This window comes from Odontomachus brunneus, unplaced genomic scaffold (genome assembly GCF_010583005.1).
Source record: "Odontomachus brunneus isolate Ranch 3 - 2012 unplaced genomic scaffold, Obru_v1 Obru_scaffold_005, whole genome shotgun sequence".
NCBI classification, from domain to species: Eukaryota; Metazoa; Arthropoda; class Insecta; order Hymenoptera; family Formicidae; genus Odontomachus; species Odontomachus brunneus.
In genome coordinates this window covers 2,904,768-2,919,211 of record NW_022639455.1, presented here as the reverse complement: position 1 = coordinate 2,919,211, position 14,444 = coordinate 2,904,768, and the positions used below count along the sequence as shown (strand labels likewise).

General features: G+C 45.7%; 3 protein-coding genes across 13 annotated transcripts in view; all 3 read right to left on the bottom strand.

Annotated features, from left to right (window-relative positions):
* LOC116850346 (ras-like GTP-binding protein Rho1) overlaps window positions 1–889 on the bottom strand; it is an 11,158-nt gene extending 10,269 nt beyond the window's left edge. For 4 of the 9 annotated variants that reach the window (XM_032828548.1, XM_032828587.1, XM_032828539.1 and 1 more), the window contains exon 1: window positions 743–888. The gene's annotated coding sequence lies outside the window, so the exon portion shown is untranslated. The other 5 variants (XM_032828558.1, XM_032828571.1, XM_032828604.1 and 2 more) reach the window with 3 other exon arrangements.
* A 3,686-nt stretch (window positions 890–4,575) lies between these two features.
* LOC116850336 (small glutamine-rich tetratricopeptide repeat-containing protein alpha-like) lies at window positions 4,576–8,279 on the bottom strand. Of its 3 annotated transcripts, none has more exons than XM_032828510.1 (4): window positions 7,837–8,279; window positions 6,605–6,945; window positions 5,778–6,239; window positions 4,576–5,603 (listed from the first exon to the last, which is right to left on the bottom strand). In XM_032828510.1, exons 2-4 carry the CDS (start codon window positions 6,916–6,918, stop codon window positions 5,492–5,494), a joined length of 888 nt encoding a protein of 295 aa, XP_032684401.1. In that variant the 5' UTR covers window positions 6,919–6,945; window positions 7,837–8,279; the 3' UTR covers window positions 4,576–5,491. The 3 variants fall into 3 exon arrangements, with proteins under 3 accessions (XP_032684401.1, XP_032684411.1, XP_032684418.1); XM_032828520.1 differs by lacking the exon at window positions 7,837–8,279 and adding an exon at window positions 7,399–7,816; XM_032828527.1 differs by lacking the exon at window positions 7,837–8,279 and adding an exon at window positions 7,490–7,816.
* Window positions 8,280–8,711: 432 nt separating this feature from the next.
* The window catches only part of LOC116850317, a 14,260-nt gene continuing 8,527 nt past the window's right edge, over window positions 8,712–14,444 (bottom strand). Inside the window, 8 exon segments of the mRNA XM_032828450.1 lie at window positions 8,712–9,453; window positions 9,533–9,612; window positions 9,809–10,013; window positions 10,261–10,505; window positions 10,632–11,262; window positions 11,391–11,608; window positions 11,904–12,591; window positions 12,908–14,139. Of these exon segments, the coding sequence (XP_032684341.1) occupies window positions 9,295–9,453; window positions 9,533–9,612; window positions 9,809–10,013; window positions 10,261–10,505; window positions 10,632–11,262; window positions 11,391–11,608; window positions 11,904–12,591; window positions 12,908–14,139 (3,458 nt within the window). The 3' untranslated portion in view covers window positions 8,712–9,294.

Sequence of the window (14,444 nt, the reverse complement as noted above, 5' to 3'; positions counted from 1 at the left end):
GGGGCCCGGGGGGGGGGGGGGGTAGAATTGCGTATAGGTAGAACGGCCGAGAGTACGTGGTGCGAGAACAGGAACGCGAGAATGACTCAGGAACGCGCGGGGACGTCACCGAGGAGGAGAGCGACGGCCCTGGATGAGAGGTGGTTTACTTACTGCACTAAACGGCCACGCAGTGTCAGGTAGAGCCCGAGAGCATTCCAAGAAATCCGTCGTGCGGATCGTTCAGCTTCGCGACAGTGACGTTGGTGACGACGACGACGACGACGACGACAGCGGCGACGAACAGGTCGAAGGCGACGACGTGGACATAAACGTAGGCACGAACGCGCGCACGAACGACACGAGTGCAAGACAACCGAGCTTAGAACACACCTCGGCGTGCTGCGATGATGCCGAGCGAACGACGAGATTCGCGACGCATGGCACTCCTTCGGGGCCTCCTCGCGCGACTCTCTTTCTCGCTGTCTCTCTCTCTTTCTCTCTCTCCTCTTCTATCTACCTATCTGCCTCGTCTCTTTCTCTCTCTCTCTCTCTCTCTTTCTCCCTCTCTCTCCCTCACTCTCACTCGGCTGACGGAGGAGGAGGCTCCTTTTTCCCTCTTTTAGTACCGGACACCCGGCCCGATGTCCCGACGGGATCTCTAACGCGCTCGATCACGCTCGCGACGCCCGCACGCACGGCGCACCACGCACCCTCGTATCACTCTGGCCGGCAGTAAGTTAAAGAATAATTGCGTATTTACCTGAATTCTTAAGCGACAGAAAGTCAAGAAAATGGCTGCCCTCAATGGCCACACCTCGATCTGTTGAGTGTGCGGCGATCGGCTACGGTGGTGGGGCGGCCGGCGGCGGCTCGGCCATCTCAGGGACGTGCCGAGCGCGCACGAGCGCCCCCGAGCGCCGTCGAGCACACCCGAGCGAGCGCGCGGCTGCCCCACGCCGGGACGCCTGTCTCCGCAAAGGTCGAGTTTCCGCGAGCCGGCCACGCGAAAGTCAGCCTTACGCCGGCCGGCGAACGAGCTGCGAAGTCTCGACGTCAAGAAAGATTGATGTTTAATCGATGTTTGGATCCTTTCGCGCAGTTGCCCGCCGAAGGACTCCAGGCGAGAGCCCTGTGGTCTTCTCGTGCGCATTCTTACGAAGATTCGGCTTGTCATCGTGCGAGACTAGCGATGGCAATCCGACCTTCGTAGGATCGCGACTTCGTCATCGGCCGGTCTGCGCTTTGTAAATTCGTCAGGCCGGTAAACATCGGATATTGACTTTGTAATGAACCATTGCCAATGTAATTTCTTACGATAACGCAACCGTCTTGACACGTAGTGACAACAACAATCGACCAACTCGATCAAATAGTCCTCGCCCTCACGTTCGCTTACAGACTTGACTACGCGTCGCAAGAGAGAAATGACTGCTTTCGCATAGTCAAATCTCAGCAAATGCCGCATCCGTTTTTGTATTAGCCGCATTGTTCTGCACTCTCTGCACTCGGAACGGAGCGAGCGAATGCCGCGACGTCGGAGAGAGAGTGAGAGAAGAGTCGCGGGAGAGTAAACAAGGTGCAGTCGCCCGAGCGGAGGCAGGCTAGGCGAAAAAGAGAAAGACAGCATAGGTCGACGCGGCGTATAACACACACTGGGCCGTGTGTCATCCACCACGGCCACGGGAATTATCTCGTAAATGTCTCTCGGGCGAGGCGGCAAAGCCGTAACCGCAGCATCGATCGCGAGACAGAGAGACAGAGAGAGAGAAAGAGAGAGAGAAAGAGAGAGGCGCGGCTGCACGCGTATCCCGCTAATCGGATCGATTGGAAATTTGCCGCGCGGCGCCCGCGCCCGCGCGCGCCGGCCCTGCGATACGCTCCGAAAGCGACGAATCACGTGCGCCCCGCGGCGCGCACGTCACCGGATGGACCTGTGGAGGAGCTTTGCGCACGCATCGCGCTTCTCGCTCGTGCAGCTGCCGCCGCCGCCGCCACCGTCGCTGTTGTCGTTGCTTGTGGGTGGATGACGGAAAGGGTTGGAAAATATGTAAATAACCGCCGTCGATTTCACCGTGCCGTGCACACGCACATCGCGACCGCCTATCCGCGCCGAGCATAACATCTGCCCACGATTTCAGGAGGGACGTTCGCGTTACCTGGAAATGTTACGTCCGGTCGTTCGGAAATACTCGGCGTTTCCTCCCGCCGTAAGGCCCTTGGAGCTCCGTTTGGAGCGCGTTTGCTCCAAACGATGGCTTCATACGCTGAGAGTTCAAAATATTCACTAATGGTCGATTTCACCAACGTAGATTGTGTCTTAACCTGAGCTCGAACTGTCTTCAGACAAAGACGTAAACTCAAGTTAGGGTTTATTCGACGTTTAAAAACATTGATGGAATCAAGCTTAAATGAAACTTGCGTTGAAGCGCTCGGATGCTCAATCGCCAAGAATTCATTTTGGCCAATAAGAGCTGCGCAAGCAGCACGTTGGCAGCGAATAATTTCTCACGCGAAGAGATTAATCTCCAGAGCCAATTTTTCAAGCCAGCAGTTTAAACTTTAAGGATGAACTCTGTATCAACAATGTGAGATATTCGAAGGTTTGAGTTTAAATCTAAATTGGAAATCGAACTTAAGTGATCATGAAAATTGAGTCATTGTTCGTTGTAACTTGGGATACTCGGTAAGCAATCTGTTGGTAGTCCAACGACAAACTGACGACAGATTCATAATCATCTGTGTCCGCAATCTATCGACAGAGCCTGCTGACAGAATCTGACAGCGGATTGGCGGCAGAAAGCGAGCAGAATCTCTACAGTATTTCTATTTAAAAACATCAGAGATCCTGCTCGATCTCCGCCGTCAGTCTGTCATCGCACTCTGTCGTCAGATACTGTTGTATATCTACCAGCAAGTTGCTGACAGAATCTGCTGCAGACACTGCGTAGAATCTGCTTCTGTTGATTTGGCTATCTGGGATATTAAGTACGTATCGAAAACTTGAATTTGTGGAAGGCTCTGAGCGCAAAGAAACCTATCGTTTTGCATTCTAACATCTTGATATTTCGAAAGTATGTAATAACTATATGACGATCGCAAGGATAAGTACAATGTGCGCAAATGATATTAAACATCCTGTTTATGTTTGCGCGTGCAACGCGGAGTATCTTTCTCTTTCTCTCTCCCTCCCTCCCGTTGCGTCTCTCTCGGGCTAATTTCACACCTCGGTGCGAGGCATGCACGCGTGGCCGCGTGTGCGTGTGCGCACGTGGAATGTCATTAACCGGCTTATCGGCCGGGATAAAATAAGCACCGACGTCAGAAATTTCTCCGATTGCGCGCAAAATAGACGAGGCTTGAGTTACGCTTCTCTCTTCTGCTTCTTCTTGCCTTTTTTTACGACATGCAGGGGAGTTCAAGGCCGCGAGACGTCCCGATGACGACATCCGTCCGCATTTCTCGTTGCACACTTGAGGCGCTAAACGTGGCCGGTCGGCTCCCTTCAGGAGATCGAATACGCGCGAGCGCTCGAGGTTTATTGGAAAAAGCGTAGCAAGACGCCGCCCGCACACTCCGGGGCTAAGTCGGAGATAAGAATAGAAACCGTACTGTGTACGAGCAGTCGGAGATAACGCGAGGCACGACGTTCGCGCGACTCGCGAAGAATGCAATCAGCGAGAAATCTCGAGAATAAAGAAGCGCCCGTAAGTCTGATGGATCGAGGATTCGACTTTGCGAACGAGCTACTCCCATGTCCTCCCGCTCGATTCCCGTTCCTTTGCTTCCCGCAGAATTACGTCGCGCTCTCGACGTCGGCGATAAGCTGATCAGAGGAAGCGGTCCGCTTTGAGTCATAGACAACACGTTCGAGCAGACGCTGATCGCAAAAACAACCGGCAGGATGTCCACGTTGCGACGATTGACCCTCACGCACTTGTGCGTGTGTCAAGTGCGATAGGTACGTGTGTGTGTGTGTGTGTGTACGTAAGTACGTGCCAAATAAGAATGATGTCACTATATGACGCACGTGGAATTGGCGAGCCTCCGCTCGCGGATGCGATCCCGAGGAATACGGAGAACGCGGCCGCTAATGGAATTTACGTATCGCCGCGCATCCTACTCGCGGAGAGAAACTGTATCCGTTGATTATCAACGCGTGGCGAATGCGTTCGCCGAACGTTACGGGGTTAACGCCGATGATAAAGCGCGCCGTGCTGCGCGCGCGATGAATTAAGATCGCGGGGACTTTCTAGCGTGGAGCAGCGAGTAGAAAGTGTACCGCGCGAGCATGACCGTCTCGTTACCGTCGCGTCTCCGCCGTTTGCGCGGTCTAATCGGACACGTGCGTTGAAAATCACAAACGAAGAAATTCGAGAGCTGCTGCGAGAGAGAGAGAGAGAGAGAGAGAGAGAGAGAGAGAGAGAGACAGTTCGGCCATCAGAGATTTCCCGCCTTCTCGTAGCCTGGACTCTTGCTTCTTCCGCATTATTCGTTGATCCTTCAAAGCGCACAGTATCTCCTCAGTTCCTCCAACTGTGGAAGAAGCGAAAAAATCAAATACGACGAAATAATGTGAAGAGAAATAAGAGAATCTCGAGTGCTCTCGATGCAATTTATTCTCCAAGAGTCAGCATATCGCTCAATCCTCGACAAGTGACGCATTGAGGAACTGGGCATACACTCTGTTTAGAGCTAATATGCGAAAGTTCCCATGCGAAACTTCAACGAATATGCAATTCGATCACGCGCTTATAAAAGGCAATTCTCGACAAGAAATTGTTTTCTACATTACAGTCCATTTATAGGGTACGTTGCCGATGATGTATTCGGTGCAGCTCCGCTCACTCATTATCGCGAATCGAATTCTCGAATCGCCAGCCATTCACATTTGGATTTTAACAAACGATAAAATGTCATTGGTGGTCCAATACACTCTCGATATATGTATGTATAAATGATGTCGATGTAAAACGTCGTTACGTATTAACGGGAGGAAAACAACTTGAGTAATTACGTTACATGTGTCTCGTATACGCGACGCAGCATTCGGACATTCAAGCTAAAAAAGAAAAAGAATGCCCTAAGGATATCGTGTTACGTTAAGCCGCATGTCGCATTGCTACATGTACAGATCGTTGCGGCGCATTTAGAAAAAAAAAAGATAAAAAAACATTTCCACTGTCCGTTCAAATTCGTTCGCACGTCTGCCTTCCAAATATCGCACAGTCGGAGGCCCAAAAGACATAATTCTCGCGTGTGTAATCAGTGACTAATCTATGATAAACGAACTCTCTATGATATTGGGCGCGTTACAGCGGCGTCCAAAATACCATGTCAAAATAAAATGACGTCAGATGTCTGAAAGATCATTGAAGCCATAAGTCTCGCCTCGTTTGTGGCGCCTCTTAGAAAACGACAATGCGACACATCGTCTCGTAGCTACACGAGCGAGAAGGAGAGTCAGCCGTAGTTAAATCCACCTATCACAGACAGTCAGATGTATGCTCTTTTAATTCTGCTGCGACGGGTCCGGATCATTCGGATTGCCGCCCATTTGCCGTCTCAGCGACTCGATCAACTCGGGATTCGCGTTCTGCATTTGCTGCGCCAACTGTTGACCTCTGAAACATTCACGAACGTGTGATGAAGAGACACGTCAAGCTCGCGTTTGCGTATTTCGCTCGTAAAGATATCACGTTTATTGCACACATGAACGTGATATCTTTATGACAAATTGAAAGGCCCGAACTAGCACTTCTGTCTTATCGGGGGAAAAAAAAGAATCTGAAACTTACACTTCTATGAGCGCTCCCATGCGACCGCCTTCCTCCACGTTGCCTGCCATGAGATTGCACATCATATTCTGCATAGCTGGGTCGGATAACATCTGACGAGCCATATTCATCAAGGCTTGGTTGCTCAGAAGGGCGCTCAAGTCCATGCCGGGTAGACCGCCCACCAGAGCTTGGTTAACACCTAAGTGGGCCAGTTTCTCTTCTGTCAATTGCAAATTATTCCGATAACTCTCGTTATCCGGCTCCATCGCCAGGGCCTTCTCGTAGCTCTCCTTGGCCTCTTTGTGCTTGTCCAAGCCGGAGTATGCTAAACCTAACCGCCCATACGCCTTGCTATATGACGGGTCAATGGCGAGCGCCGTGTGACAGTCCTTGATGGCTAAGGTGTGATTACCGAGTTTACTATGAACAGCAGCTCTGTTACAGTAATACACCGCGTTGCGACCATCCAGCTCTATCGCTCTGGAAGAAAAGAATTGATTAAGTCTCTTGATTCTACTGCTGCAAAACCCTAGATCGATGACATGAGAAGCGAGAGAACACATATCAAAGATTCCTGCATGCTCATTTTTCAAGTAAAATGCTCCAGAAACTATGCTTTGTGTGCTCAAGCAATCTGAAGTGTTCTCCCATACAAATATCTTCTTATTTGAAAATAGCACGCAAAAATTTTTATCATATGTTTACTCCCTTCTGACGTTATTGAGTCAGAGTTCCGCAGCAATGGAACCAGGAACTTTAAAGGTGGAACTATCAGTTACTTCTTTTAGACTTTAGAGATTCAGATCAGAATTTACATATGAACATTATACAAGTTATACAAATACTTTGTATAGTTAGCGAGTGCTTCCTGGTGCTTTTCTGCCTTCATCAGTGCGTTGCCTTCGTTCTTCAATCTCTCCGCTTCAGCCTTGGCTTCTGATGTAGCCTCTGGACCTAGCTCAACATTCTCCACCGTATTCTTATAAACATTGTAGAGATTGAAATTGTTGGGAGTATCAGAGGCTTGCACATTGTAAGCACTTTCTAGACATTGGATCGCCACTTCCAGACTTTCACGCGAATCTGCTGTCATATCTCCATTCTGCAGCTGATCGGTCAGGAACTGAACGATTGCTGCGACTAGCCCTTTGACAGCCATTAGTGCTCAGTAAGAAATACTGTATTGCTGCAAAGATATAGTTGTCAAATGTATCATCTCGTACTATATATATACAGTTTGTGTGACTATATCATGAGTCACTATAGTAATATAGAAAAAGAATATCTTAATGTACACACAGAAAAATGCATTCGAATAAATGTTACTTGCTCCGAGTATTTTAGAAGTTTACACATTACAAATCTACCATAAGCTTATCACGAGCATAAAATTTATTCAAGATATACTCTGAATTCTAGTGAGTTTAGCACTTCAATCAGAAATACGAAAGTAAAACAAATATTCGCCTTGCATATGTATCAAAACAAACTTTTCTCTGGCTAAAGTTTCATGATATCCTTGTATAAAATATAAAGAAAATACACATTCTTCTCTTGAATACATGATAAAGAGCTTTCCTGAAAGCTTGAATGAATATACTTGACTATTATCAGGAAAATATTCTTTGCTGAAGACAACCTTTACTTCAATGAAGGAAAGTGAACTGAATGATCGCTTGTTTCAGCAGTAAAATGATATTTTTCACTCGTGTACACTTCATCAGAGGTACCAGTCTCAAGAGAAATCCCAAACGTGGCGGGCAACAACTAATCAGTTTACGCTAATTCATCGTTGGCCGACATAACCAAAAAGTGTCGCCCGAACATTTTCGAGAATCCAAAGTAGTGTTTGTTGCGCGCGACGCGATGTCGTCGACGAAGCTCGAGCAAGCACTGGGATCGCGACGTGGTCGTCGGGAGGATCCCGTGTGTGTTTCGTACAGCTTATCAAGCGAATTCTCGTCGCGGTCGACGTCGCGCTCGTGACAGCTGACGCGTGAGCGAGTGCGAACGACACGAACGCGTTGTAACACGCACGATTAGACGTCGCGGGGAGAGATGTGTGTGAAGAACGTACCTTCTCCACGATCGACGATCGAGTCGCGGCAGTAGAAACGCGAGTAGAAGCGAGGAAAGAAACTGAACCTCCCCAGCTCTCTCTCGCGCGCGCACGCAGCACTTCGAGGTACTTCGAATGGAAGTCACGACTTCGGTGCAGTTCGCGCACCACCGGCGGCAAACGGCGAACAACTTCAATGGCTTCCGCCGTGTGTGCGGAATTTCACGCGCACGTCAGTGTCGAGCACTGAAGTGAAACTCGCGCGTTCGCGATCGGCGGACAAAACGCTTCGATTCTCTCTCGAGAGTGGCCGAGACTCGCACGCGTTTAATGATGTGTGACGCGATAACGAGCGCGTTGTTTGGTTCGCGACGCGACAAACGGACGGACGAACAGCTCCGCGCTTGAACTTTATGCCGCGCTCCTGCGGTGAAACTTCGGCTGCGACGAGGAGCAGATATCGACGAGTCTCTGGAAAATGCGCGGACGTGCGGGTTGCGTCATTGTTCGCCCGTTTTTTCATAATTCCCGAGTGTCCTTCACCACGTCCAGCAATGGTGTTTTCAAATCGCCTCGGAGCGCGTGCGCGGCTGAGAATTGCCGCACTCCTTCGAGCCCGCGTCTATTGAATTTGCGATAGAAAATTGTATGTAATATGTAGTCGATTTTTCCAAACTTCTGATGAACTAACTAACAGTTAAATCATATGTCTGTCTTGGGGCCAATTGTTCCAACTTCTTGATAAGTTAATTGATAAGACAGCTAAATCATATGTTTGTTTTTATAATTTGAGGAAAAAACAATGACAAATTCCGCGAATAATTGACTGTGATCGGTCAACTCGCTTACGTCTTACGGCAAGGATCCGAGATAAAAGATGTCTATTGGACGTCTTTTAGAAGTTTCTACTTTATCTGAGTATTGAATATATACATGTATGTTCTATGTTTAAATATTCGCGTTTAAAGAACAAAACAATAAGAATGTTCGAGAATACTCCACACAGCAGAATGTTCAAAATATATTATTGAGATGTCCTAAGAATATCCAATATCTCTAGAATATCCTCATATATTTTGAATATTTCTGCTGTGTGGGATGAGGAACATATCCGGGAAAATTGGTATTTTTACCTCAATTACAATGTGATATCTTATGTAATAATCTTCTTATTAATGTAATAATCTTCACAACGATGTATTTTACAAATATCGCAATTTTTCACAATGTACAATTTGCTCGCGCGGACAGCTCCACTAATATCATTCATGCAGCCTAATAAATAATAACGTGTAACTAGCAACTGCACACTGCATTAATGAGAAAATAATGATACAAACATACAATAATAGAAGCAGAGAACAAAAATCAATCGTAGTGATCAAGAAACTGCCGTATTTCACAATCTTGATCGGCAAGCGTTTGAATGGCACGATGAATTTTTATATTTTCGATCCACGACAGTTGCCAGAATTTTCATAATAGTCTCTCTTGTGTCTGCGGACCCTGTTGCACGATTCGGAAGATCACACTGCCACCGTGTGTACCGGCAAAGATATATTGACGATTCATGTAGTAGAACGGCGTCATCGTTTGTAAGCCATCCACGACGTGTTGCATCCTCATTTGGAATTTCTAAGAACAATTACAATAAATTATCTCACGACTGCGAAACGATCGACTGTCTCATCGGCTTGACCAATTGCGATCTTACCCCGGCAAACATGTACTCGTAGATGTGAAACCGTCCACTCTCAGTTGTGACGATCACAAACACGTCGCTGTCGCCATAATCTGCAAAAGTAGCGGAAAAATAAATTTTTAATTTACAAATTAATCAATGATTATATATCAATCATAGGCAAATCGTAGATAAAATGGCAATAGTCATCGTAGTACATTATAAATTGTAAATTAAGATCATTCAAAATTACGAGACAAAATCACGCGATATTAATTTCATTGATTTTTCACACGAGATATTGATTACCGTCGACGGAAAATAACTCGATCCCGTTAACTCGGCGGTCGTGGAATATACTCTGGTAACTATAAAAATTGCGTGACACAGAGTCGTATTTGTAAATGTCCACAGCGTTCGTGTCAGGATTGTCCAGCAGGACAAAGTGATCCTTCCCTTGCGACAGACTCTTCACGTGACGACTTCTGCTTGCGAATGTCCTAATTTGTTGGATCTGCATTGCAGATAAAAATAAAATCGATATAACATTTAATTTTGTACGAGGAAAACGTTAGTTTCTCAATAGATAAATTAAATTCCAATCTCGTAAGAAAAAAAAACTTGATCAGTGTGGAGAAGTCAACTCTTACAAGGATAAAACTCTTATTACAAGAATAAAAATTAGATTTTGGAAATGTGTGACAACTTGTTTTCTTTCTCTATATCTATCTTATTTCGATTGTCCGGGCGAGTCTCGATACCTGTTGCGTAACCGAGTCGAATTTGTACAGTAAGGACTCCGAGGAGTCGCCGAAGCAGCCGACGAGAAGAAACACTTCGGTCTGATCGATCTTGAAGATCTCGACGGACCAAGCGCCGTTCGTAGGGATCTTTTGAATCAACCTCACTTTTCCCTCCATCACGTCCACTTTGTAAAGCAAGGAATTCGTGCGGTGTGTTTCTTGTGTCCTGTTATAGTATACCGCCAGGATTACGTATATATCCTCTGTGGATCAATCATCACATCAATATTCTCCCTCTAAGTCTCCGATTTAGACATTAACAAATGACATTAAATGATTTTTACAATGCTTTTATGATTTAAATGGTTTGTATGACGTCTCAAACGTACCGTCGTGTATAAAAATTTTGGCGTCTCTCCAGTATCCTCCCACCTCGTCGGACACATCGACGGAAAGCACGATCTCTCTCGAGTTGTCGTTTTCAGACTTCCTCAAGAAAACCGTAATGAATTCCTCTTCGGCTCTCGTCGAGGTGCACTGCTTGCTGCTGGAAACGGTATCCGTCACCACGTTGACGACGGTGCCGCCCGGATAGTAAAAGTATTTCGCAATCTCGCCGAGCTTCCTTTCTTGTATTCGATTAGGCTCATCTGACAGCTCGATCATCAGCTGCTTGACGCACGCGCAATCATCCGGCAATCCACAGTAGCTTCCGGGCTGCTTGACGTTCATGTTCAGCTTGGTCGTGTCTTCGAGGTACAGCACGTCGACGTGGGTTACGTTGAATGCGAATACCATCGGATTCTCTTCAACCTCCAGGTAGAAGAAAACATTGCGCAACGACTCGTATACTTGAAAACTGTAAGCGATGTCCCGCATGATATTGCTCTCGTTCTCCTTCAGGCTATGAAGAGTCGCGTTAGTCTTCTCTTTAATATCGTCAATAACAGAATGCATAGCTATGTCGTTTACCAATCCGAAATTTTCCATTGTCTGGATTCGAACATCTGCCTTAAAAATCTGGCGAGAAAAGATAATTGAGAAAAGTTATTATGGTTCTCACTTGGCCGCGACAATATTTTTGATTCCGAAATCTTTGAGCTCTGCACGTTTACAACGGTAAAAACTCCTTGTGACATCGTACTTACGAGATTTCCACGAATGTCGATATCTTCGAAGTTTAATACACCCTGATTATATTCCTCCGTTATATCCTTATCGTTGATTCGTATCACATCAACGTTTCCTCGAACTATTAAATCCTGTTCGAAGGTTTTCGTGCCGCTTATAACCTGCATCTCGACATCCTCATTGAGAACGATATTACACGGATCAATCCCATTGATTAGACTCATTTTCGCCTTACCTGTGAAATATCGCGGAGCAAAAGATAAATCTTTCCGTGTGTTCTTCAAATTTTCACGTTCAGAATATAGAATCTCTTCAATCATAATTTTGAGAAATTAATTTGACAAATACTTAATATTCCAAATCATTAAAATCCACATTTCTCACATCGTAAACTAAAACTAGAAGCAGCAAAGTATATACGCGACTGAACTAATCACAACCATAAGTAAATGTAGTTTAAACGACAATCAATTGCCATTCTCGTTTAATTCGACCGCATTATAGAATTTCATTTGCAGCTGTTATTTCACCTGTTACCGTAACCAGCTTGCTAAATGTCATGTCGCACCAGACATCGTGATTGCCGCTAAGCGTAACGCGGTTTTTCACGAATTTGTCGAAATTTATGCCGTCCAGATACATCAGATTCACGCTACCCAACACCACGAGATCCTCGAAGAAGACGTTGTCCGGCAGAATATCGACGATGCGCACCGCCGCCTTGATCGACGTGTTGAGATCGGGATTGTTGACACGCAATTTTTCGATTCTGACATCTTTGCTGAAGATCAACGGGCCGGAAATCGTGTCCTCGCGATGCTTCTTGGCGATCGAGTTGTTGAATTCGTTGATGTTCACGTGATTGACGTCGCGAATGCCCAGATCACCGGTCACTTTCAGATTGTGGGCGACGAAATCGTCCTCGAAAACTTTTCTGCCGTTGATTTCGATGGACTTGTCGGAATCGATCACCGCGTCGGATATTATGTTTCGAATTAGTTCGGTGACATCGAGCGGGCCGGTGACTGCCCACGCTTTAACGTTCTTTTCGAAGCTTACACTTCCCGTGATATTTTGGTATCCATCCTTGGTCACGGCTTTCTCCAGCAAGTAGGATACGGAAGTAGGACCGTACGAGGGCGTGTCCCAGAAAACACTCCCGTTCACCTTTAGCAAATCGATGTCTTTCGCGGAGATCAGCAACAGACTGTCATATAACTGTAACGCAAAATAAAGAGTTGTTTTATGATGAAAAAGTATCTTTTGTATCTCAGAAATTTTTGAAACAAACAATAATACACAGTTGTAATATCTTAAATATAATTCCAGCGATTTTAAATAACGACTTTTAATATCTAAAAGTAATTTCAATTGGCTTTAGATAATTAGTAATTTTAGATTCTTTGTTCACAATTCCTGTGTATTTTCAAAAGCTATAAGCTAGTCACTGATGGTGATGAAGTGTTAGTTCGTAATTAGTTAAACAGTTGGTGCAAATCAGAATGAGATATAAGATATAATCCTTTATCCTTACCTTGTTCGCTTGCTGTCCGTTCAAAAAAGAGGTAATCACGTCACCTTCGACAATCAAGTCGGTGAATGTCACATTGCCTGCGAATACCAGAGGTTCATCCACCCACATTAGCTGCGAAACGTTCTGTCTGTTGAAGAAGTTCGTCGTGATGTTATCGGAAGTGACATCGCGAGTCGAGAAGTGTCCTGGTACCACTTGGGCCGTCGACTTCGTGAGAACACTTTCGGCAAAGTTGTCGAAATTCTGACCGTAAAGAGACGCCAATGTCACGTTTCGAGCGATCAAATTCTCAATTTTCTTTTCTGTATCTATCACGATATCATCCTGCATCAATTTTTCCAAGAAACTGTCGGCCGGCTGTCCACCTACTTGATCGACCGTCAGATTCTTCACGGTCAAATCGCCTGCAACGACAATTCTGCTTAAGTTAGAGTTCGCCAGGTCGTTCAAGTGTGCCAGTAGACTCATCTCGGCACCATTCAGCCTTTCAACTTTCAAATTCTGCACGTAAAACTCAGGCACCTTCAAAACGTCAAGCTCATGATCGTCGTCGACGCGAAGCCCTTCCTCAAACCACACCTTGCGATCGTTGAGAAGACGAAGATTGAAGTTGTCGACGAATACTCGGCGTGCTTGAATAGACGGCAGTTCCTTGGATCCAGTGAAGTTCGCTACGCTGCCGTTCATGATGCTATTCACGTTCATTCCGTTGAAAGCAAGAGTGATGATATCTTCCGCTTGCAGACTCCGCAGGTGCAATTTCTCAGTAATCACTAGTGTTTTATTTAAATCGGTATTAAAGAAAGTGGTGTTAGAGTCATCCCGAAGGAAAAAATCGTTCACATGGAAGTTCTCAAAGTGCAAATTGATGAACTCGCTAGATATCTCCTCCATTGTCGTGTACAGGAAGTCACTCTCTACGAAACCGTTAAGATATTTCGTATTGAGGTTATCGATCGATAAGCCATCCTCAAAGGTGACGTCCGTGGCAATCGTCTGGTTGCTGGATTTCGTCCAGAGGCTATTGAACATGTTGTTCACGTTTACCGGAGTGTCTGCCACGAAGAGCGTCGCAAATGAACTGATATTGATGTTCTGAACATGCAGATCGCCCATTACCGTGACATTCTGGTAAATCTGAAGGGGCCGCTGCTTGGGTGTTATTATCGAAGATGCGTTCACGTCGACTGTGAAATTCTCCGTGATGTAAAGTTGCATAATATTCACCTTACCTTGAATGACATACGATTATTCGATGAGATGTATAATTGTACCACATATAATATACATTAACATTAATCAAAAAGGAAAGACAAAGAAATTAAAATGATAACGACCGACTGATATTGTATGTTGTAATTAATTTAATTGATATTGTACGTTGTAATTAATTTAACTTAACGAAAAGATAAACTATTTCAAAGAATTGGAAAATTACGATATTAATCATTAGTCATAATAATGATAACGTTAATGAGTAAAACTACTCTCTCTCTCTCTCTCTCTCTCTCTCTCTCTCTCTCTCTCTCTCTCTCTC